The 25,288-nt window shown below is 36.4% G+C and overlaps 2 protein-coding genes across 8 annotated transcripts in view; both read right to left on the bottom strand.

Annotated features, from left to right (window-relative positions):
* The window catches only part of LOC143213008 (lateral signaling target protein 2 homolog), a 62,674-nt gene extending 45,041 nt beyond the window's left edge, over positions 1–17,633 (bottom strand). For 3 of the 5 annotated variants that reach the window (XM_076432430.1, XM_076432428.1, XM_076432426.1), the window contains exon 1: positions 17,301–17,633. In XM_076432430.1, the coding sequence (XP_076288545.1) occupies positions 17,301–17,336 (36 nt within the window). In that variant the 5' untranslated portion in view covers positions 17,337–17,633. The remainder of the gene's footprint in view (positions 1–17,300) is intronic. The other 2 variants (XR_013009842.1, XM_076432427.1) reach the window with 1 other exon arrangement.
* Positions 17,634–18,763: 1,130 nt separating this feature from the next.
* The window catches only part of LOC143213009 (uncharacterized), a 58,262-nt gene continuing 51,737 nt past the window's right edge, over positions 18,764–25,288 (bottom strand). For 2 of the 3 annotated variants that reach the window (XM_076432431.1, XM_076432433.1), the window contains 3 exons: positions 24,525–24,708; positions 23,709–23,887; positions 18,764–22,639 (listed from right to left, as the gene is read on the bottom strand). In XM_076432431.1, coding sequence (XP_076288546.1) covers positions 22,189–22,639; positions 23,709–23,887; positions 24,525–24,708 — 814 coding nt within the window. In that variant the 3' untranslated portion in view covers positions 18,764–22,188. The remainder of the gene's footprint in view (positions 22,640–23,708; positions 23,888–24,524; positions 24,709–25,288) is intronic. The other variant, XM_076432432.1, reaches the window with a different exon arrangement.

Raw genomic sequence — 25,288 nt, forward strand, 5'->3', positions numbered from 1 at the left:
GAAGATTCTCGTTGAGCCAACATAATCCACGGCGATTCCGTAAAACTTTCAAAGCAGCCGCACGCGGTTTGCTTAACTGCATATCCGACGGCATCGATGATTATAATTACAGAACGGATTTTTACGCGACCGCAGATTTTCTTTTATTAATTCTCAAACACTGGAATCAAAGATAAAGCTTGAGTACAACATTAATAATCTTGCCGATCTCGAGAAGCGAATACAAGATTTCATAATTATTTGTTGGTGTATACGTCACTATTAAGAGAATCTCGGAAATTGTGGAAATAATTGAGTTATGCTCGAAAACACACGCGGCTTCCTTTTTTTAACTGTTGCGTACTCGTTGGAAAGTGAAGTGACCTTTCCATTGACTCAACCCTTTTAACGATCTTTACAATGCAATCGCCATAAATAAAATAATGCCCCGTCTCAATAGAAATATCCGATGTCATCCATTTTCCCAGAATTCTTAACCGAGGAACGTTAATCTTCTGTAATAGATACGTGCACTGATCGTCGTGGTTTCTGTGCGATTCTGGGAAGCAATTCTTTCTAATTCGCAGCACGAAAATGATTTTGTTTCAATTGCTTAATTACACAAGAGATAAAAATAGGGTGACCAATGAATGAAATTGTTGAAATTAGTACAGTGAAGGTTAGATCTAACAATAAGTAAGAAAAACCCTCGGGTCCGTGCTGTTTCTTAGATGGTATAGTTCTGGTATTTTTCCGGAAATTTTACACAATTCAAGAATTTGACAGTTCTAGTTTAAAAGTTTAAACCACTGAATACAGTTCAAATTATATCGTGTTTCAACCCCTTGCCGCAACATTTTCTTCACAGTTACAGTGATTAAAACGTCTTTATCCCAGAAAATATCGTAGAAGAGAAAAGAAACTTTATAGTTTTTGTATGGCCACATTTATTTTAATGTTTCAATATTGATTACAAACAAATCAAATTTTATTTCATCTCAAAAGAAAAGCATTCATATTTGGTAGACTTTGTTAAAATCTTCATGACGAGTCTGACTCGTTAAAACAATAAAGAATTTGGTGAAAATTAGTATCCTCGGGTTAACGAAAGCGAAGAGAGGTACACTAAGCGCTTAAAAACTGATTCCCGAGCGTAGACGTACAAAATACAATACCGAGTGATGTAATGCAGACGACACGTGCAAAGTATGCCACAGCAACGCGTTATCGCGTCAATATGGCATTGTCTACGGATACAATTCGAGGGAATTCGTGAATCAACCGGACTACTTCGCGGAAAATGATGAAACACTTTCTCGCTCGTCCTTCTTTTCGTTCCACCCGCATTACTTACTCATTTTGACACTTTGATTTTTGGTACTAATGCTGTTCAGCGTGACTTCATCGCGTTAGTCATCCCACGCGACTAACCACAACGAAGATTACATTTTATCGAACCGAAAAACTGTAAAACAAACATCCGATTGATCCATTGCACAATGTTTGCGATTTTGCGTTACGCGAACACTGACGCAACGTTTCCATCGTACGACAAGAATGCAACCAAGCTGCAGGTTTGAAGATCTGCGTGATCAAGCATTGATAAGAAAAAAAAAAAATGTTAGAATTCTAAGTTACAGGAATTTCAAATTAGTAGACCACATAATGGAAGTCTGAAAAGATATGCGAGAACGAAAATTCTCCGATGTTCTAACTTTTGAACAATTCTTAATTCGGGATTACTATTTGTCAAGTGAAAGAAGAACTTGTAAAAGCGACAACTTTTTTCATAATGGAGCATACGCTTTGAAAGTTTTTGGGAAGTTAAAACAATCTGTGTGCTTCACAACTTGACCAAAATTCTTGAGAAAAATTGCAAGTTGTCGAAGAGTTGCAGAGAAAATAATAAAAGATGTATTCCGCAACTTTTTTATGTGGGCTTATACAGAGAATTTAGAAAGCACGTTTCATAGAAGATCTGTATCAATTAAACATATTCTGCAAATTTTATCAAAATCGACGTTGCAATTATTTAAAAAAGGAAGAAATTGATGTTTTTCCCCATTTTCGGCCTCTAACTGCAATAAATCTAAGCATTCTTACATCTTTCACAAAGTTATCGTCTTTTTAAGAGTGACCGAATTAGAGTGGGAGTCACTCTAATTGCGGAACTTGATGCTCGGTGGTATAATGAAGAAAAACTTGAGGTTAAATTGAAGAAACATGAATTTTCTTCAGCTCGTACCAAGGAGAATGTTACGTTACATTCGAACGTATGATTTACATTATGCAACGAATAGTTAACCCTTGCAAATGCTACATTTTCAATTCTGTTTTTCACTTTTCATCGTTACAGCACAGAATTCATCGGAACCATGTTGCTGCGGCTCGATTGCCAGTCAATTACATCACTACCGTCGGGTTAGTACGCAATCATGTTGTACACTACTCTGTACTTCTATTTATAGTGGTATACGTAATGTTACTTTTTAAATCGAATAATTTGATACGTGTGTAGAGAAGGTATGTACATCTGTTTCGAAGAACAGCCCTACAAGTTCACGAATAAGTATTGAAAAACTGGACTATATAAGAATACAGAAATAACTCCATGAATGGACACTGGTGACATTAATACATATAACAAACTGTCGTATCCTGCCACGAGTTCTTGCAAAAATAGAAAACGAATAACTTTTCTTCCGTTCGATAGTTATTACAGGCTAAACTTACCACGGTCAGATCACCGCGGTATCTTATTTTACAACTGTTCGGTCGGTTAAAGTGCATTCGTGGAAAACGACGGGGATAAATTTCATTACGTTAGCAGTTATTGTTTGCGGTTTAACATAAATTCGTCGGTTGCAAATATAAATATGTTCTAACGTGACCGATTTAGCCGTGACTCATTGCAAATGCATGTAACTGCGATTAAATGGAAGCCGATTATAGTCAACGATTTTAGAATCGATTAATACATGAAAGAAATACAGGGCACCTAACTTGATCACCTCGAATAACTTCTAAATGGTGCGTTGTACAAACAAATTATTTCTACAAAGTTAGGAGAATTAAGGGTCAATTTTGAATTTTTAAATGGAACCGCATATTGAAGGTAACCGAACAAATTTATGCAACGATCATACGTGCCCATAATTATGAAAGTGATCTGTCAAAATAAAAAAAAAATGATTTTATCACATTATTTGAAATTAAGAGTCCGATACACCTGGGAAAACATTTGAGTAACGCTCTATATGATTTTGAGAAACGATTATATTTTATTAAATTAATTCAATGTAATTCTTACAATATTGTCAAAAATGAAATTGATTTAGTGTTATGTAATATCCTTTCCCTTTAAACATCTCGAAACATGAAATATGTATATGATTTATTGTTAGAGCACTTCCATAATTATGGGCACAAATGAAATCTACAACAAAACGCAAAATCGGTGTTAGACAGTGTTATAAATATCTGATAACCACCTTCGACTAATACGAATTTGAGAAAATGGGAGCAAAGTTATCTTTCCATGTAAATATCTAGATACAATCGGGCTAGAGGTTTCACTACGACGTTTTCCCGCCGCGCCGCGCCGCGCCGCGCCGCGCCGGGCAGAATAAACGACCGTCACTTTCGCGTGGCATCTCTCGCGTCTCTCGGTCAGAATAAAACATACACAAGAAAGGCGTTGTAATTATGTCGTCGCCGGCTCAAGGAGAAAGGACATGCAAATATCGGACGAGCTGAATCGGAACTGAACGGATGTTTTCCTCGGCACACAGAAGCCGAAATATTACGACGTTACCGCAGACGTGCGGTCTCAAAGATCGCACGCAGTGGAAGGGATATTCGTTTTTCTTAGATCGTACAGTTCCCGTTTTCTTAGATCGAGTATTTACGGTAATTATGTTTGAGTATTGATATACGTACCTACGCACATATGTTAACCCTTTGCACTCGGAGCTATTTTAACACGAAGATTAAACATTTCTTCCGCCCTAGTATAATACCATTCCATATGATTCTTTTCTTTTGATAGATATGAAAAATTGATATAATATCTCATACAATACTTAACACATTACCGACCGGTGATTATTGCATAATTTTGAAAAATCTATGGTACAATGCTAAACACTTTTTAATGAAACCTTCAATAGCAACAGCAATTTTTATTGTGAACTAACAAGTGACCCTCAATAACGTCATCTAATAGTTTCATTTAACATTGTAATGTAAAAGAAAACTTCTATGCTTTCTTTTGGAACAGCACAATTATTGAAAGTCCTATTAATAGGCTTCCGGTAGGTAAAGTGTTAACTGTTTAGTAATTGATTAGATACCAGCATATTTAATAATGTCAAGAATATTACGAATAATGGTATGTACTGCTATTTTTAGTGGTAACTCCGAGTCATCATTCGAAACAAATCAAATTTGTTTTACAAAAATTTTGGGAATTATTCATTTCAAGCTGCATTTCCTATAATACTTTATAAACTTCGGCACTTTATTCCATTTAAAAAACTGAAGGTAACCCTGGTATCTCGATACCACAATGTAACACTAATATTTAATCTTCTTTATTTCTCATTATTTTTTTTTATGGAACTTTCAGCTCTGAAGCAGAAAAAATAGTACGAAATGCGATAGATGCGAAGAAATCCCCCCCGAGGTCTTCGCATCACCCTTGGAAATCATGCAACATTTGTTTGAAAAATTTTTCTGTGCAATAACTCACGAGTTCTTGAGAGTTGTCGTGTTACGAGACACCCTGTATGATCCATGAGAATTTCCGTATCGACTTTCGTCAGATTTTCGCGAAGAATTGAGGAGTACGCGACATGGCGTCGACACAAGACACGACGACCCCCGTCGATATGAGTCATTCGCGAACGCATCGTTGACCCTCTTTCATCGTCGCCAGCCCCCATGAACGCTCGCTTTTCGGACACCCTCCTGTACACCATGCTCGTTCTTGCGTGGGTGCGTTACACGCATCCATACACGGACATGATCTCAGGGCGTTCGTCACGTAGGGAACTTCCTGTAGCAGAGCGGACCTCTGCGTTCACAAGGGGTCCGCACGACATTTTACACATCGATTTTGTTGGAACTTTGCAGGGTCAGTGACTCGAATGATTATACCACCTGAGAGTACCTACACGTTATGTTTTCGTACAACTCCGATAGTATTAACTACCTGTTACGCGAATCTGATCTAAAAGCACGTCGATTTTTTAAGGTCAGATGATTTTCATGCGTATTATCGTTTCAGGGTACCCTCTCATAAAATTATACGAAAATATGTGCGTCGTTTTTAAAATTTTATTACAGGGAATATTGATGATGCGAAAGCTTCCTGCATGTTTTCGAGCATAATTCAATATATGTATTATAGAGGAATTATTGCATTCTGACGCTATGTTTCTAGATTATTTCTAAAGGAGACACCTTTTCAAATTTTGAAAGATTCGCTGTTTAATTATAAGAACTGTAAACCGATGTTGAACTATTGTGCCATTAAAAAGATTTGTGGAGGCAATATGTAATGTAAAACAGGATCATGTGTCACGATGTCACGTGGCCAATCCTATACTGGCCGAGAGAGGGTAACATTTTCCCCTCAATTCGTGCTCCCGCCCCTCATCTCGCGACTCTGACGCAACGTTCTACTGAACCGAGTTTCTGAAAAAAGGGGAGGTTAACTTTCCGTCAACTATGTATGTAGGCAGCACTCTGCAAAGTCCACAGTGATATTTTAATGATAAAGGGAGTGTCACATTTCCTTATCTAATTATTTGATAAAAAAAGTTCCTGATATCAATTTCTCAATAAAGTAGATCGCAAATGATACAGATTATTCACAACTGATATTTTTATTTCATCAGCACCGATAGAGTGTGGTCATCTGAAGTGCTCTTGATCTTTACACTGGTCATTTCAGTCTCTAAACTTAGCAAACCATTCGCGTACGGTTCTTTCGGACGGAAAACTTTCTCCGTACACATAATTTCTCCTCTCGATAAAAGAAAAGCACGAACTGTCGAAATCGTGCCGTATCTCTTTGCACAACTATCACCGAAGTATCATAGTTTATCTAGCAGAACTATCAAATAATCATAACGAGTCAATTTCTAAAATCCAAGAGTCTAAAATGTGCATAAATAAATAGAATTTGTTCCAATTAAATACTGTAACAAGCAGACTGAAATCACTGTTGTTTTAACTTACTGAGAAAGATTTTCTGTTTAAAACAAGTGCAAGATGAAAAACATGACTTCCAAATATGTATTTTAGAACATTAAATTATTCAAGTACGCGGTAGAAAACCTCGATTGTCCGAACTAATGATATCTAAAGTGATTCATATGCAACACTGTTTATTCCTACCTCTAGCAATTTAATTAAGATAATGTAAAATGTGAAAATATTAACACTCTACCTACCGGAAGCCTATTACAATAGGCTTTGAAATAGTTGTGCTGCACCAAAAGAATTGCAATCTTAAATGAAACTGTTAGATGACGTTATTGAGGATGACTTGTTAGTTCACAACGAAAATTGCTGTTGCTATTGAAGGTTCCATTAAAAAGTGTTTGGCCATGTACCATAGATTTGTCAAAATTATGCAATAATCACCGATCGGTAATGTGTTAACACTAAACCTACCGACCATCAAAAGTGACCGATGTGTATAGTATTATAAAAATAACAAGAATAAATTAATTTATATTTTGTGCGATCTTCACTACAATATACATAATACTGGAGTCACAGAATACATACAGTAAAATTTCATTCAGAAAAAATGATGGACACGAAATTTTTAATGATTCGAATTTATCGGCTTTCGGATAATACTGCAACAACTTCGAAACCCGAAGAGGATTACTCGAAAGCGATTTAATATTCGAGTTCGGACAAGTGCAGTGCCTCGTTTCACCGTGCGTAGCGTGGAATTAAATGAAAGTGTCTCCGATCCCAGCAATCCACGCGACCTAACTACCGTTCCGTTTCAATACGCGTGCACATTGACACGTTCACCGCCGAAATTTTTACCACCGCAATAAAATCCTGCTCGGATTCGTTGCGGTTTTCACTGTTACGAGGAAAAATATTTATGCGGTGAAAATCAAATTTTGGAGCACGCAAAATGCTGTTTGAATCAGGCTTACTATTATAGTACAGTCATTTGGTAGTTTTACCTGGAAAGTTTTCCGGGAGTTTTAAAAATGTGTAATTTTATAGATTTCGATGTGCTGTTTCCAAATTTCAACTTTGTCACCTCGTATCTTTGCCGCTCGCTCCGCCATATTGGAAAAACGACGCCTAATAGCAGTTTTTTTGACAATATCTCCTTTCCGACTCGTTTTACGATAAAAACATTTATATACAAAATTAAATTAGAGAAAATTTCCTACAATTTATATAATAACAATTTTTTTCTGTAAAATCAATAGTTTTGGCGTACGAGCGCCGCAAACTGTTATGTATTTATTAATTCTACACCAACACGTGTTTTTCGTATATTTACGAAAAGATATTTTACTGTGCGTAAAGGCGGCGCGAGCGGCAAAGATACGAGTTGGCAAAGTTGAAATTCGGAAAGAGCACATCGAAATCTATAAAACTACCCATTTTCAAAACTCCCGGAAAACTTTCCAGGTAACCTATTTTTTTCGAACCAAATGACTGTACTATTACAGCAACACACTGTATTCCGAATTTGGCTCACGTATCGTTCATTTATAAGAAAAGTGAAAGTCAAAAAAAGGAAATTTTACAGGAGAGCCATTTAAAATTACCTAAAATTGCGAATCTTTTAATGGCACGTGTAAAATAATTTGTTGTTACTTACAATTAGATACTGGGTTAACTCTCATGTACATCAGTTATAAAGTACACACCACAATTTATATATTCATTATTACAAGACTGCGGATTTTATGACAAAAAAATATATAAATAAAAAAACTATTTGAAGAATTTAAATACGCTACTATACTATTTTCAACGTATTACATAAACATATATTCAGCAAGAAATTAAATATTCATTTCACCCCAGCTTGTTGCAATTGTTGCAATTCGAGTAGAAAATGTTTATTTTGCATAAAGATCCGCAGTCTAATTATTATACTAGTTTTAGAAATATATTTTGAGTCGTGTCACATTTACACAACAACATATGTACTTACATACAAATTAATTGTGGCCAACGCGTGGACCGTTTTAGGCAGTTGAAAATCTTTCAGCGGTTTCAAACTCTTCCCGCAACGATACAGCTAATTCAAAGGTCTTTTCGGAAGCTAAATCTCGATTGCATCGAAACTGGATTTCGAAATCTCCAGGGTATTCGGCATAGATTGAAAGCAGAGGCCGCCCAGGCCGTCTTAATGTGTTCGACAGTAACTGGTTCAATCTAGAACCCATCGACACGAATCAAGCTGCGCGTGAGGATTGAATTCGGGTTTATGATCTTCGTGGCGCACGAAGACTGCCCAGTTAATCAATTAATTAACGGTAAGATTCTTCGACGTGCACGCGAGAAATTATAGTGGCGCTCGAAGATTCGTTTCGAGAAACGGACGTGCAATCAGGTGGTCCTTCGCAATAGGGAAAAAAATTCTTTTTCAATCGGACAATGGGAAATTGTTGATATTCACGGATTATTCCCACTTTTAATAAGGGCAGTTTTCAACCTTCCAAAGGGATGATAACCGAAAAAAATTAAATCTAAATCTAGAAATGTAGTCACATTATTACATATATCATCATATTACATACATATTTAGTCCAGTCGCAAGGTACTTTTACCTGCAAAGTATTCCGAACTTATAATGAAATTTTGACACGCATTTAGGGGTACTCTGGGGAGTCGAATCTGACAATGAGTTTTCGTGTAACATATGATCGAACCTGTAGCGCCGAAATCATTACATTTTTTATTTGGTTCAATTTATTATGACTTTATTATGAATTTTCTACACGAAACGAAGAAATTCTATCCCGTTGCGACCTTTGAATATCCGTTTCAACCATTCTCGCTGTATCCACATCATCAGCGAGGAAAATGTACACCTGCGGTCGCCGAACGAGATATTATAGATCTGTTATACATATTTTCTAGATCTGCTCTCGATCCGACGACCATGAAGACAAGATCGAATGGCCGCGACGTATCGAGTCGGAAGAAAGTTAATACATGTACACTAGCACCCAAAAACGTTTGGAAACTTGCTGCTTTCACTGATGATATGAAACATGTTATGTAATGTTGCAAGCAACACACAAGAATTTATAGAATTATTAAACTCTTGCCCTATCGAGTCAGACTCGTGATGTAGATTTTAAACAGACTCTAAATAAATAGACTGCGGCTTTTATGCATTTATGGCACAAATGAATATGTGCAATTTAAAGCAGTGGACAAATTAAAAGAATTTAAAAATATCAGTGTACTTGTTTCAGCTAATTAATATCATTCTAGAGAAAAATTGATTTCTAGAATAAAAGTTGATTTTCGAGATTGAAAAAATGATTTTGTAATAGCCTAATCCTTTCCGAATAAAACAAAAAATTTGAAAATAAAATTCAACGGTTAAGTTTTGAAGAATACAGCTTTATTAATCAATTATATAGTCACCATTCTTTTCTAAAAATCCAGAGAAACTATCTGAACACTCGAAATAAAAAAATTAGGAGTAATATTTTTAATTTATGGTTTAATGTTGCGTTCTATATTTATTTTCTTTCGCTACTATTATTATGGGACAAAGGGAGTAACATTCTTATTGTTACGTGCTCAGTCGAACATTTTTGTCATAAATTCATAAAATCCGCACACACACACACACACACAGTATAGTTATTAATTTCCTTTAAACCGAAATAAAATTATACTTTGTTGTAGTCGATACATATAGCCTTCGGAGAAAACATATATGTAGACATACGATAAATATAAACTTTCGTTTCTATGAAATTCTGAACGATGAAGAATTTCTAATCGCTATAACCACAGAATAAATAATGGTGGGAATATGTGTAAATGATACGTATATTAACGCTACATAGGGGACTCGTTAAAATGATAAATGTAGAGTAGTCACTTTCAATGCTCTGTAGATCCAGTGTGAAGTGGAGCAGAAAATCGTCTCATATTTTCTAAAAAAATGTAGAAAAGTTGCTGATCAACTGTCGTCAAGTGTTACTTGAATTCACTTCATAGAATAGCCAATCCAGCGACCTAAGTAGAAATTCAAATGTTAAATACCCTTTCAACTTTCTTGCATTTTGCAAAGCCCGATCTCGCAGGAAAAATTCACTTTTAAATCCGAACGAATTCCGTCCCTCGTTTCTGGCAAACTTAAAGTGTTAATTAAGAAAGCTACCTCCGCGGCGTTAATTCTCGCACAAGAAAGCGAACAAAGCGTTAGTGGTAATGGAAATGGTATGCAACGACTTGCGCGAATGGAAGTGGAATGATTAAACTGAAATGAAAACAAACGGGGTCCGGCCATGAAAAGATCGTAGCAGCCGTTTCCGCGCTTCTTCTAATTGCAATAGAAATTAAGAAGGAGAGGATGGATCCTAACGACGTGCTAACGGCGAAGCTATGTTTACTAGAAAGCGAAATTCGAGAAGACATGGAGAAGTGAAAAAAGTCGCTTTCGAAACCACGCTGCAGCAGACAGTCCCTCTCCCTAATGGATTTCATTTCCTTATGGATTCTATTTGGCATTGATTGCTGAAAATTTTGTTAGTTGTTTCTTTTTTAATTTAGCCCATCACATCTACGTCAGACCAGAAACAAAATAAATGTGTTAATAAACGTATCTATCTTAACATTTCATACAATTTGGAGTTTGAACAGTTTCAACACTTTTATAGTATGTATGTACTAATGCAAATACAATGATCCTCTGAATAGACACGTCTGGAACTGTTTCGCAACTATTATCGAACCAGTGCTCCAAGAATTTCAAACCACCACCCACCTTCCGTTTCCTCGCGTTAACGAACGAATGAGAATGAATCGAAGAGAAAGGGACAATCGCAATGAATGGCGACTTTTAAAACTGCATTCACCATGAAATCCAGTCAAGTACTTTCATTCCTCTCCAGCATCTTTAACCCTTATGTAGCCAACCAAAATGTATAGATTATTTAAAACCTTTCGTACTTAACATATTTGCACAAATTCTCATTTTAAGACTATAAATTAATTAGAGAGTAAAGAATAGACATTCAGAGAAATTTTGTAATATTTTTAGAACAGCATGAACAAGTTGCTGAAAGAAATGCATGATCTTATTTTATAACAGGACTTTTATCATATAAATATGTGGTTCATATTTTATTGAAAATTTCTTCAGAAAAACATGAATTCTTCATTCAAAATTTTTGATTGAAAGATGGGTCCAAGGAATATGTATATGTATTTGGTTCTTGTATCATAACTAGAACTTTATGCAAAATAAAAAATGTTTGCATTGATTGCAGGACTCGGGAGCCAAATAGAAATTGTATTCTTCTTTTTAATTAAGCTGAAACTAATACATTGATGCCCTTAAATATTTTTAACATGTTCACAGCTTTAAACATTTTTGTCATAAATTCATAAAATCCGCAGTCTAATCATAACTCTTTTTCACTAAAAAAATAATTCCAATTGCTTCATTAGCGTAGTACATAGTCCAAAAATTATAAAAAGATTGGTTCAGCCTTCATAGAGAAGATTTGTGACCACCATAAGAAACAGAGTAAGTTTTATTTCAAATATATTTTACAAAGAAATCAGTTTGTTGAATAATTTTCCTCACGGATGTAGGGACACGCACGGGTGTGTGTGTCTGTGTATGTACTGTGTACGCGAGCGGCACGCGGCGGCGACACACCGCGCCGCGCCGCCTCTGTACGCGACGCGACGCGACGTAGGTGCCGACCAAAGGATCCGACGGTTTCACGGGAAGACCGTCGATCCCGTCACCGTGGTGCGGCAACCGCCAAAAACCGATCTGTGATTGGTCGATTCGGGTGACTGTGTTTCACTATAAAGAGGGCTGAACGGCTGAAGAACATCCAGCAGGCAGTCTGAATCTCGCCGTCGAGCACGCGCCGTTATGAAAGTACTTGGTTAAATAAAGACATTGTTTCAACACTGACTTATGTGAAGTTACCCTCCTACACGGATGAATCTTTACAATCTCGATAATCGAAAATAACCCTTAGCCCTCGAATGGTGACTTATTCAAAATATAGCTTACATTATTAAATATATGTCGGCGTCTAATTAATTACTAAACATTTGAGCGATGGAGGAGGTGTTACCATCAATTTCATATTCACAAAATGAAAAAAAATGATGTTGTAGAATGGAATTATTCTAGGTAGGAAGGAATGTTTAATTTTCGAGTTAAAATAGATCCGACTGTGAAGAGTTAATACAATTTATGATTTTTATAAAATGAGAGTTCTATATGAATATTCTCAATTCAGAAATTCTTATCCAGATATTTAGTAACAGAAACGACATTTAGGTATTGTATGAGGAAATGGGTAAAAATCACAGGAAATGGGTATTCTAGGTCGAAAGAAATGTTTAATTTTCGAGTGAAAATAGCTCCGAGTGCAAAGGGTTAAAAATATTAGATAATGCGAACTGCTGGCTGCTGACCCGATGTAAATTTAACCGTGCACCACTATGCTTTCAGCGTGAGAGCACACCGATGATTAATCGAGGGACGCTTCGCTCGATCTCCCTCGAATCGAAATGTGTTCCGCGGGCTGCGTCCGTTTTGAACCTGATCCAACTGATCCAAGCAGGCACGGTCAAGGCACCGTAAACTAACCAACTGAAATCTTTACTTTCCCGCCGCGGTAAACTTGAAAAGTGTGCTACCACCTTTCGTTCACGGCCGACGAGGCTGCCATCGAGAGTGCGCCGAACCCGTTCGGCCACCACGAAACTCGGCCCGGGGGAAACTGGGCTTGCCGAACCGAATCGAGCTCACGGTTGTCCGATTTTCAATAGGGAAAAGAACCAAGATGGAATCGAAGGGCGAGATGGGTCTGTACTTATCAAAGATACCCGTGACTGGCCGATCCTCTAACTCTAACCTCTAGCCTGCAGCATCGAGGCAGACCGAAGGTTTCAAAGAGGATCTACTAAATGTGAATGCTCCTCGCTTTCTTTCATGTCGAAACGATATTTTATTCGTTCTTAGTCGATATGTAGCATTAAAGTGAGTGTGGATGTTGTTGGAGCCGTGAAAGACTTGTGAAATTTCAAACAGAACCGTTTGTAGTTGATGTGTAAAAAAAGTGGACGTGAATAGACGTGGATTTTAAAGGAAATTTTCTGATTGTTATAGCAAATAATTATTGAAAGCTTTTCTACTTCTAATTTGTTGAAATTCATGCGAAAAATGTTGATATATTGCGATATAATATAATAATAGTAATTATTTACTTTCTCATTCTGCAGGGATTATCGATCAATTCAGATGAAGTGCAGATATTTTTATCGTTCATATTTAAACATAGGAAGTTTACGGCTGCTTGAACCCAAAAATAGGTTAGAAAGAGACACTTAAATATATTCATTCAAAGAGTGGCTGACAAAGCTACTAAAATTTTCATTACTTCATCTCCTTGTTTCACTCTTTCACTTCGATATTGACTCGGGAAATATGCTTTCATCCGCAGTGGACGACGTCCCCACAAAAACTATGTACATACATACATACAACTGTTGCAGGTCGCCGACGAGCCATACGATCCGCAAGATTATAACCAAATTCCTTATTACATATGTAGAAAAGACTTCTCTATCCTATCTTCAAAATGTACAATCAAAATATTCATTTAATAAAAAATAATATGTAGAAATGATTTCCATCCCCTCTTCTCTCAAAATGTACAATCAAAATATTCATTCAATAAAAAATAATATGTAGAAACGATTTCCATCCCCTCTTCTCTCAAAATGTACAGTCAAACTATTCATTTAATAAAAGAAATCAAAACCTCGCTTCAATTTGCTTATTTATAAAATTAATTGTATGCGAAGAGAACTGTTAAAAAGCGGAAATCTTAATTTGCTATAAAATACTGTAAAATATGACGAGACTCGCCATAACAGCAATAATAAATCAATGCAGAAATATGTCAAACAGTTAACAACATAATAAAGCAATTCTACCAATAGTATACCAAAAAGCATTATAAGTAGACAGCAGATTATATGCAATTATAACAAAAATGAGTAGGTGTAATTTAAATCCATGAAAACATTAGAAGAATTTTAAAATACTGTTACAACATTATTTTCAACCTATTAAACATGTGAAGAAAGAAAAACAATTTTTACGTCACTCCAGTATGTTGCAATCCAGGAAGAAAATTTGTATTCTGCATAAAGATCCGCTGTCTAATTACAAGAATCGTAAACTGACGTTGAACAACGTATTGTGCCATTGAGAAGGTTTTGTGGAAGCAATATGCAATGTAAAACAGAACCTTGTGCTCGCAACAAAATAGATATACATAGTCCAAGAATAACGGATTCAGGAAAAGACGATTATAAAGTTACGTGTCCGAAAAAAACTATATAAGAATTTAATAATCGTGTAACTGATTGAACACAGTGATCGTGCCGAACATGTCTGTTGCAACAGTGTACGACTGTACGAGATAATGCGTGTATGTGTGCACAAGCAAAAGACGTGTCATTAGATACTAATCGTTTGGAATCGGTTCGGTGGGAAGAACGAGCGAGTCGATTCACCGTGCTGCATCATTTCCCGACTCATAAAGCAACCACGAGACACGCCGGTCGAAGCAATGAGGAAGAACCATCGGGAACAGATGGAATGCCTATATGTATGTATTTTGCGCCATAGCGTTTTCACAAGCTTGACGTGCCATCGGCAGACACCGGCGACAAATGTTCGACGAGCATCGACAGAAAATCTTTTCCTGATACGTGCGACGAATCTCCGTCACCACGACGAATAATCCACACAATGGAAACGCACCGCGCATTAATTAACGGCAGAGACGACGTGCTACTCTTGGACAATGTAAAACGGTTCCGTTACAAAACATAATTCACCTTCTCGCGCGAACCCCGCGTCTCGCCTAGGAATCCCATTCCACGGGGATTGGGGTTAACCGTCACGGTATCCAGAATCGTGTAACTTTAAATGTAGGTCACCGGTAATGAAAGAGAAAGTACCTTTGTAAATAGAAAACAAGATCGGGAATACATAGTCTTCGGTCTACCTTTCCGGTGAAACGAACGGCCAATTAAATGTCATTTTGAAGAATATGTATCGTTTATCGATTGACATGTGTACACTGCAGAAATAATTTATGTTTCAAATAACACAATTTTATCATTAAGTATTTCATACGAAAACTGAATCAATTTATTTCCCATTTAATTATTCAGTTATTTTAGGAATAAACTATTTTTCAAATAACACAATATTTTATCATTAAGTATTTCATACGAAAATTGAATGAATTTATGTACAACTTAATTACTTGTTCATTATTTGTCGTAATAAATTATTTGTTATTTTCACTGATTATTCTCTTTTTTTGACATTTGATATTATTTATAAACATGTAACACAGTATTTTGATTTCATTGATATTTATCTTGAATGTTATTTCAGAGATACAATTTCTCCACAATATATTATTTTCCTGATTATTTGCATATTTCTCAGATTCCTTCCATTAACCAAATGAGATACATTATCATTAATTGGAATATGTCATTTGTCAAATGCTAAAGAGCATTATTTCTAGAATTCATGTACAAATTATTATTCGAAATAAATTACGCGCAGATCTGGTACAGTGGCTCACGAAAGTGTTCGAACGTTCTTTTTAACCGGTACAACTTTTTCGAAAATTCGACCAAACGACCTGACCTTCTTTTAGCACTTGGAAGCATTCGTGTACTAAATAACGTACAAAAAAGATTCAGAAGACACTCTCCAAATCTATTTTGCTTGAGCCCGTAATAAAAATTGAAAATAACTGTTAACGAGATGTATTAAGAATTGTGATTTGTATAACCATTTAAAAATTAGAACTGAAATCTCAACTACTAGATCGACCACTCGGACCAGAGTGTGTGTGTGTGACATTCTAAACGATTAATGAATCCTAATCTACCAGCAGACTGTGCGGATCTGTATGCATTTAGAGCAAAATTGAGTAAATGAAATTCAAAATTGTTGGAGAATTTCTCCTCTATGAAAATCATTAAGGGAAGAACGCAATTAACGAAGACAATTTTTATTTTGCATAAAGATCCACAGTCCACTAACCACTATAACCACAAAATAAATAGCAGTGCAAGAGGTTAATAAATAGACAGCGGATCTTTATGCATTTATGACATAAAAATGTTCAAAAAATGCTAGAATATAAGATTCGATAGAACTGAGTAATATTGTTATTTGTTTTGGATCTACATATACAAAGGCTGTTTCTATTCAATATATTAGTCCATTTCCTGCCACTGTCTTAAAATTTGTCTATAAAAATTGAATGTATGTACTACTGAAATGTTTCTTTCGTTATCATGAAAACAAAGAAACGCACTACATATCCTATCTTTCGTCCCTGGGACTGTAAGCTGTAATAGGAACGATACGCGGAAGCGATGGTGCTCGATCTTCCGGGGGCCGGAACGCGACGATGTTTGGCGAGGACAATGCATTTATGACAGAAATATCCGTAAGTCGAGGCTAATCCTCGAGCGCGGTTACAATGTGCCGGAGGAGTCTCGGGAACCGCGAGACGGTTCTATTACGTATCAGCTGATTCAGTTACGCGGAGTGGTACGCGAGAACGTTACTTGCAATTTCGCGGTGGTTTCTTTGTGTCGGGCGGCGATAAATCGCGCTGGAAAGCTCGGAAACGTCGCGTGATAAACAACGAGACGGAACAGAGCCTGTACTCATCAATGAAGGCATACGTGCACAGCACACGTAGATCACGCAGGTGTAACACACGTCGCCCGAAGCACCTCTCCGGGGTATCCTGCGAATTTTCACGAAACAGGTGGCAACAGCGCGCAGGTTCGACGGGACGACGTGCACGGGGGAAGACGGAGAAAAAAGAACGAGCGCGCACGCGTTCGATCAGCGAAAAGTCTCGCACACGACGAGGAACGCACGGAGGGCATGACGGAGGAAAGACGAGAGAAAGACGAGAGAAAGACACGGGGAGACTCGTCGACGAGGGTGTAGAATTAGGGATGACGATTTATGAAAGACGACTCACCTTAGGCCTGTAGAACCATTTTCTGATAGACTCCATCGTAAGGCCGTCGAGGATGTCGGCAGGCTCACGGACGAGTCGTCACTGCGCCTCTCGCGGCCAAAGCACTTGCGACATAGCGAAACGTGCCACCGCGACCTTACCAGAAACCGTCACCACCACCAGACACTAATAATCGAACGCATACGCGACGGAGTTTACTCCGTCGGCCAGTATCACCGTCGAACGTACAACCGTCGTCGATTTTGCTCGAGCCACGCATCCGAAACTACGCGTCAAACGTGAATCGCGCGTCCGTACGACTGACTGACGGCCACAGACTGCAAAGGCGCAGCTCGCCGTTACGCATGCGCACGGGGACCAACATGGTTGACATGACGTACACGTTAGACCATAGACTACAATACTTATAGACCCGGCGCAGGTATAGGATTATGCGTAGGACCTTAGATCATATATTTACTCATAGATATGCATAGGACAGTATTAAAATCTCACTTTTTCCAGATCATAATTGACAAAACGAGTAGCACTATTCAAATTAATAAGAGTATAGTAAAAATGAACACACAAGCAATAGAATAAAACACTTTACCCACAACCATCATGTGTGGTAGACGATGTAATCTTGGAACAAGGCGTGTTATCTGAAGCTGGGTCTATATGTCTATATATAAGCACACCCACTGTCAAAATAGTTTTACGCTCTACCTGCGACAACACCAGAGTCGTGCAACGCTTTTTTACAGCACCGGAAATGATCATTTAATAATACAGTTCCAATAATTGAAGTTTTCTGAATTCAGATTGCAGATTTTCAAACACTTCGCTAGTGTCATCTACGGTGAAACCGTGAACCTGTTAACCAATTAATTCACTATCGTTGTCCATAGATGGCGAAAATCTATACTTGTTGAAAAGAAATGTTTCGATTGGAGGTGCCTATTTCATGTGTAAATATGTAAATTAAATACACGGCTACCCGTGTATTTTAGTTTCACGAATATTCGTGTATTTATATTACACGTCTATTTTAATACACGCTGATTTAACGTCGAACAGCTGGCCGTAAATTTATTGCTGTCTCGCTTCTAAAACGCATTAGTTGCCGGAGTCGAACGTGACGAACGTATCCGAGTACAAAAATATATACATGGATGTCTATATGAATCCGTGCACACGGAGAATAGAATGCATAATTACACACGTATTCAGAACACAGATACTTAATTCGCGAATACACTGGAATACACGGTTTACTGATTCAGTGTACACGCGCCCCTTCGGCAAACGTCCAAAATCGTAGACTTTAGTTTGAATTATTTTGAAGATTTAAATGTTCCAACTTGTTATATATATATATATATATATATATATATATATATATATATATATATGTGTATATATATATACGTAATCGAGTTCGCGACAATCTTACACAGGAGAGAAAATAAAAGCACCAGCGATACATAGAAGGAATTTAATAATATTTAATCGGAATTTAACATATTTTGATCTACGTGACTAGATTATAAAAAAAGCAATTAAAAATGTATGACTTTAACAACGTTAAATGGTATGGATCACAAATTATGCACATTTATATGTAAGTTCCATATTTTCAAGTATACATTTGCAGTTAAAATTACAAAATAGGTTCCAACAGATCTACTTAATAGTAAAATTGTCTAAGCCTCAAAGTCGATAAGATGATAAGGACAACAGAATAGATTCTACTATACAAGTACATTGATCACATAAAACTATCAGCTAAAACAGAAATTGCAGTCTAACGTTATAGAAATTCCTTCGATTACGTTAATAAATGTTACCGATGCGGAAACGCAAGTACCTATTAATGATAATGATAAGAAGGCAAACTTATACTATCTCGTTTTTACTTCTTGAGATTCATGTACACATGTCAACGGAAATGGAATGTATATTTCTACCATAACGAGTAACGAGTAGCCTTTTTTATTTTCTTCTTCCGAACCGCTAAAGGAGAATTTATAGTCGGGTAGATTTGCAACGCACCGAAACGAACGTTATCTCCAACGACGCAGTTGGTCTTAAATATTAGTAGAGTAGAAATCGAACACACCTTGTGCGTGTACTCTCAAGAAGCAACGCGTAAATCTTATGTCAGTTACTTTGCTTAAAACTTTTTGAAAATAACATTCGAGAACGCTCAACATTAGGGCTTTTACCGTTGCTCGGATCTATAGAATACTCGCTCGAATATCCGAGTATTCGGATACTCGTAATCTGACGTTCGATTTACATTGGAGTATCCGAATACTTGGGTAGCAAGAGCTCTACATTATATCCATTACAATTCTACGATAACACTTCATAAATTGTAACTAGACTATAAAATGTAATTCCCGAACAGCTTACCATAAATCATCGAAATGTAAATCACTATCGCTAGTAAAAATATATTAAGAATTCTTTTTTTTTTGTACAAGGCAAAGAAGAAACACCTTCTTTGTGTAAAATAAATTTTGTCGAATAGTTTTGAATTTTTCGATTACGCGAGCAATAAACGGTGCATAGCTCAAAAAGTTGTAAGCAAAATGTTCGTCGCGAGCATATGTATATTACGCTCGTCTTTGTGCAATAACACTTTGCGAACGGCTGCCGACGCAATCCTCGTAATTTCGGTTACACCCCCTATAATAATTCTGTCAAAAACTGTTAAGTGTTACCGTAAATACTGGTTATGTAACTACAGAAACATCTAGTGTTCAATACAAGCATTACTATACATTTCGCTTGAAAAATTCAAGGTTTTACTGCCGCCAAGTAGTCGTTTCAAACTCGTCTTTGTATTTGTTTTTAAATCGTAATACACTACCACGCCTCTCGTACATAGAATCTGCGCGAATCACTATTTATCTAAGACATCTATATCACTTGAAATGAGAGTAGTTGAGTAACTTCTTGTTGCATTATATTACACGAATTCTCTTTTTCTTCTTTTTCTTTTGTTAAAATACTTGAATCACATAATTAACAATTTGTCTGTTAGAAACATTCAAAGTCGTAATTAATTATATCCGTAATTGATTGCCACACAGTAGGTAAAATATATCGAGTAGTATGATGTAATAAGTATCACCTAAAATAAGAAACACCTATATAAGTGAATTATCTGTATTATTGCACGTTGAAATATGTCAGGAATCATTGTTTTCTTTAAGCAGTAAATGAATAATACGTTCCCTTACGCGAATTACAAGCTTTCGTCTCTTTGTTTGCATTGTTTTTTCGCAATTGTATTCAATTTAAATGTCCTACGAGACAAGGTATCACTAAGTATCATTTTAATACTTGTTAAATCTGACAAATCGAGACTTAAGCATCGTTTAATACTTAACTGATATTCTCAATTTTCTAAAATACACACGGAAGTCGAATCAATCAGAACGAATTTTTCTATTAAAATCAACATCTTTTCTAACGCTTTTTAGGCACAAAGTAGACATCTAGAATGAATAAAATGTCGAAAATATAAGAACACTTTCCGATATTTCAGTTGAGTGAGTGAAATCGTTTGTCGAAGTTTTTAAAATAGCTTAAAGTTAATGAAGGCATCAAGTAAATGTTTCTTAATACAAAGCACAAGTAGCAATGTCGCACGAATTTCCAAGCATATCGAATCAAAAATAATGTTCGCAACAATTGAACGCAACTGCATCTAACAAGATTTATAAGGTATAAAAACACCAACATGAAAACTCCTTCAAATCCTTTATACAAATTCCATTTGCAGACATTCTTACACAGAAAAATTCTTCAAAATTCGATAAATCACATTCGTTCTTTTGTACCAGTGGTGTTTGCATTTCTAAAATACAGATCAATACAAGTTTTAATAGATTCATCGAGAAAGAGGAAAAACATTAATGAAATTCGACTAACGCTACTACGTTAAGAACTCTATCGTAAACACAGCAAGTTACTTTGCATTGTTAGACAAATCTTTGACTTTCGATACAAGTGTAACGCTATGATATCAATTCCTACTGAACCAGATAAAAGTTGAAATGCATCTTGAGTGAATAATATTCAATTTGAAAATACTTCGATCGCTTATCGAAAACGAAACTTCGAAATGTGTGGCTCGAACAATGAAAGAGCAACTTTCTTCCCTAACGTAAAAACACACGCGATTTCCACGTGTTTCAAAGGCATCTCCGCAACACAATTTAGAATATCGAAATTTAGCAATGACCAATGTACAATTTAATTTACCGTATAATCATCTTAAAAGTAAAACGTTCTAATAGAATTCAATTTCTTTATATAGATCAACTTTCTCAAGACCGATAAACCACAAATGCGGAGCGCATTCATCAATTCATGCATCATAAACTCGTTGTAACATTAACGTAACTAATATACAATAAATTTATTCCCTAGAAAACAAAACTATATTCAAACAGGTAAAAATTTTACATGACTGTAAAATATATTTAGACGGTTCTCGCCGTCCGCTAGTTGTATGTACAAATTTTGACAAGAACATACCGAGATAAAAAGAAAACAATAGATCTCAACACTAAAGTCCATTAGTGGCAAATTTAAGATTAAAGACACAACAGAAATGCATAACAAACAAATCATAAAAGTAGATGGCACAATGTTCTTCTTGCAATTAGGAAACCATAAATTAAGATGCTACCACGTGTAGCATTAGAAACACAGCGAAGCAAGAGAGAGAAAGAAGAGAAATGTTATCAACGTTTACTATCCTTCGCTAGTGAAATGATAAATGTAAGGCATAGTTTTTCTGCGACGCATAAAAACTATCGTTGGCAAGATGAAAGTCCCCTAAAACATTCCTTCGGACTCGGAGGATCGATTGTCCGCTTTGCATACTTGTTTAACTATACCCAAACTGCACTTTTCGGCACTGACAGAGCCATTTAATGATTCGAGCGTTTCGTTCGACGATGCTTAGCGGATCACTGACCCGCTGATTGCAATCGTCGTTGCCCATGCCGACGCTACAATTATTGTTCTGCCATTGACCACTCTGGTTCGTCTGGTTATTACCGACCCACGAATAAAGACCCAAAGCCGAGTCAACGGAGCTAACGCTATCAAAAAATACCGGAGACGATGTCTTCGAGTCTGGTTCCGTGATACGCTGATAATTATCCGAGTCTAGACCTAAACGGTCGAAAAAGTTTTCGAGCTGAGTTATCGACCGAGGTGGCCGAGCAGGTACTTTGTTCGAACGACCGTTATCCTGACGCCAGTAACGATCACTGATGTCCGACTTCGATCTCAGAATTGGTCGACCTCGGCCTTCTTTCCAGCCGTCGGAGAACCTGATGGAGAGATTGAGACAGTGTTCAATTTATGCACCAGTCAGCAGTCCAATTACACTAACATCGACACACCACTCAAGGACGCGTCTTTCACTCTAGCCAATATTAGAAAATTTCCCTCTTTCCAAGATAACATTTCCTTTAGATATTCTTTTCTGCTGGCAGAAACCAGTTTAGCGTAGCTACGACAATGAATTAGCTCTTTCCGATGATAATTTACCAATTTTTCAATCAACTATGAACAGCATCAGATAGAACGATCTTATAGATTCCAATTTTGAACAAAACTAACAAATTTTTCTTCTAAACGAAGCGCCATCTTTAAAGAACCTATTAACAAGCTTCTGGCAGCTGATGTGTTAAGGTTTTCATACTTCTTATACTTATACATATTATGATTATAGTATACAGGGTGGTCCAGCTAAATGCGATGATATAAAAAATGTTTCTAGTGCAATGGTATCACAAGGTAAAAATGCTATGCAAATTTTATTTTTTTCTCAAGGCCATTTTGTCCGGAGTTTTCAAGGCCATCGACATTTTTTTCTTGTAAATGTATATTTTTATTCCTTGTATACATATACTAGTTTACATTAACACGCAATCAGAGATATTAATAACATGACATCGATCGTTTTAAACAACGCACATCTGTGGAAGGACATCATTTTGAACGCTTAAGGATAACTTAAAAAGTGACAGATGGCTTACAAATTTAATATTGACGATTAAGCTTTCAGACTAAACACTTCATATCGAATTTCAATTTTAGAAGTCACAGGTTACTTCAAGATCATGTTATTAATATGTCTAAATGCATTTTAACGTCAACTAAAATGTGCAAGGAAAAAATATCGATGACCTTGTAAACTCCGGGAAAAAAGATCGTGAGAGAAAAAATAACATTTGCAAAACATTCATCCAGTGATACTATTTACATTGCGGCACCACCCTGTATAGTCATGCTAAAATATTAAAAGCACATGATAGTAAGAAGAGTTGTGAAGTAGGTATTCGTACTTATGATATTTCTAACGTACTAAAAAGTGTAGATGGTGTGAATGCATACCTCGAATTGCACGTCGGACTATAATCCGTTTGACTGTTGCTACTTTCGGAGTCAGGACTGTAATGTCTCACAACAGAAAGTGGGGTACCGTTAGCATAACTACCTTTTCTTGAGCGATCTTTTTCCGTCGAGTGTTGGGTTGATGCACCACTGTCACGACGTATATGACTCCAACAGTCCTGAAAAAGTGTTATAGTCAATATATTGCTTCACAGATAACCGAAAAGGTGTTTGATACAAGGCCGAGCCGAACAATTGTAACATCTGAAGCAGAGTACACTTGTGTTCTCATTAAAAGAAAACTACCAAAAAAGTTGGAGTAGAACATTTTCGATCTGATACCTGATACATATAAGTAGACTGCGGATGCAACTTTTAATTTTTGTAAACAAATTTTAAGAAAGTGGTACAGAAATACAATCTTATTTTCCGCGGCAATGGCCTTTGTGATACAAAATTAATAAAAATCGTACCAAGTTCTATTGAATATCGTATTCTAATATTTTTTTGAAAATTTACGTACGCCATAAATGCATAAAGATCCGCAGTCTAGTTATAAAGTACACCATAATTTCTACATTTATTAATATACTTTTTCCAGAAATATAATTTGAGTTGTATCACTTTTCGATCTACAAAACGCGTGTTTTAAATTTTCGCTACAAGCCCAAATGAAAAAGTGAGAAATAACTTTTACTACATTTTTCATAATTCAGACTGGACGCAATTTTTCCAAAATTTTCATGATGTAAGTCTAGATATAAGTGTTTCTATGCTTCGATCGTCGACACAACCCTGTTTGCACTTGAAATGTACTTGTATTATTGGCGGAGGTTCACTACGGTGAGTACAATGCCCGGATGATCCTCCGGAGTCCCTCGCTGTCGCTCCGTGACTCAATTTACTGGACCCTGATGACTTTTGCGTACGACCTCCGGATGATAGTACGCTACTCGCGTCGCCGCCACCGGAACCTAGTGAGCGTCGAATGTGCCTGGAACTATAATATATTAATCATTCTACATGATTATATTTTTCTATTTCCATAAACATTAAATAAACCGACAAATTTCTGGATACATATAAATATTTTCCTACTGTGCTCCTGATATATTTTGCATTTCTTTATAAACATTCGAAAGCTGATGTGCCTAAATGGTTATAACTAGACTTGCGAATCTTTATGCATTTGTACATTTTCAAAATTGAAGATGTCAATATACGACTTCTCCTCTTTTAAAATCATTAAGGGAAGAAGATCAATTTAGTTTCTATTTCTTGCAGTCAATTTTTAGCCGATGCAGACAATTTTTATTTTGCATAAAGAACCGCAGATCTAATCTACAGAAACACTTCACCAGATTGAATCGCATTGTTATCAATACTAATGTCACGAGGAACAATTTTCTGGGCTGACAGCATTAACCTTTTGCGCTCCTAATTATTTTTCAATTTTCTCGCCAACAACTCCCTACTATTTAGAGTATTTCATTGAAAATTTACATCAAAGAACAGTTCCTTGACTGCTGCTTATTTTAAACATTTTCGTTTACTAATTATATTAAATACAGCTCTCAAAC

Source organism: Lasioglossum baleicum, chromosome 10 (genome assembly GCF_051020765.1).
Source record: "Lasioglossum baleicum chromosome 10, iyLasBale1, whole genome shotgun sequence".
Classification (NCBI taxonomy): domain Eukaryota; kingdom Metazoa; phylum Arthropoda; class Insecta; order Hymenoptera; family Halictidae; genus Lasioglossum; species Lasioglossum baleicum.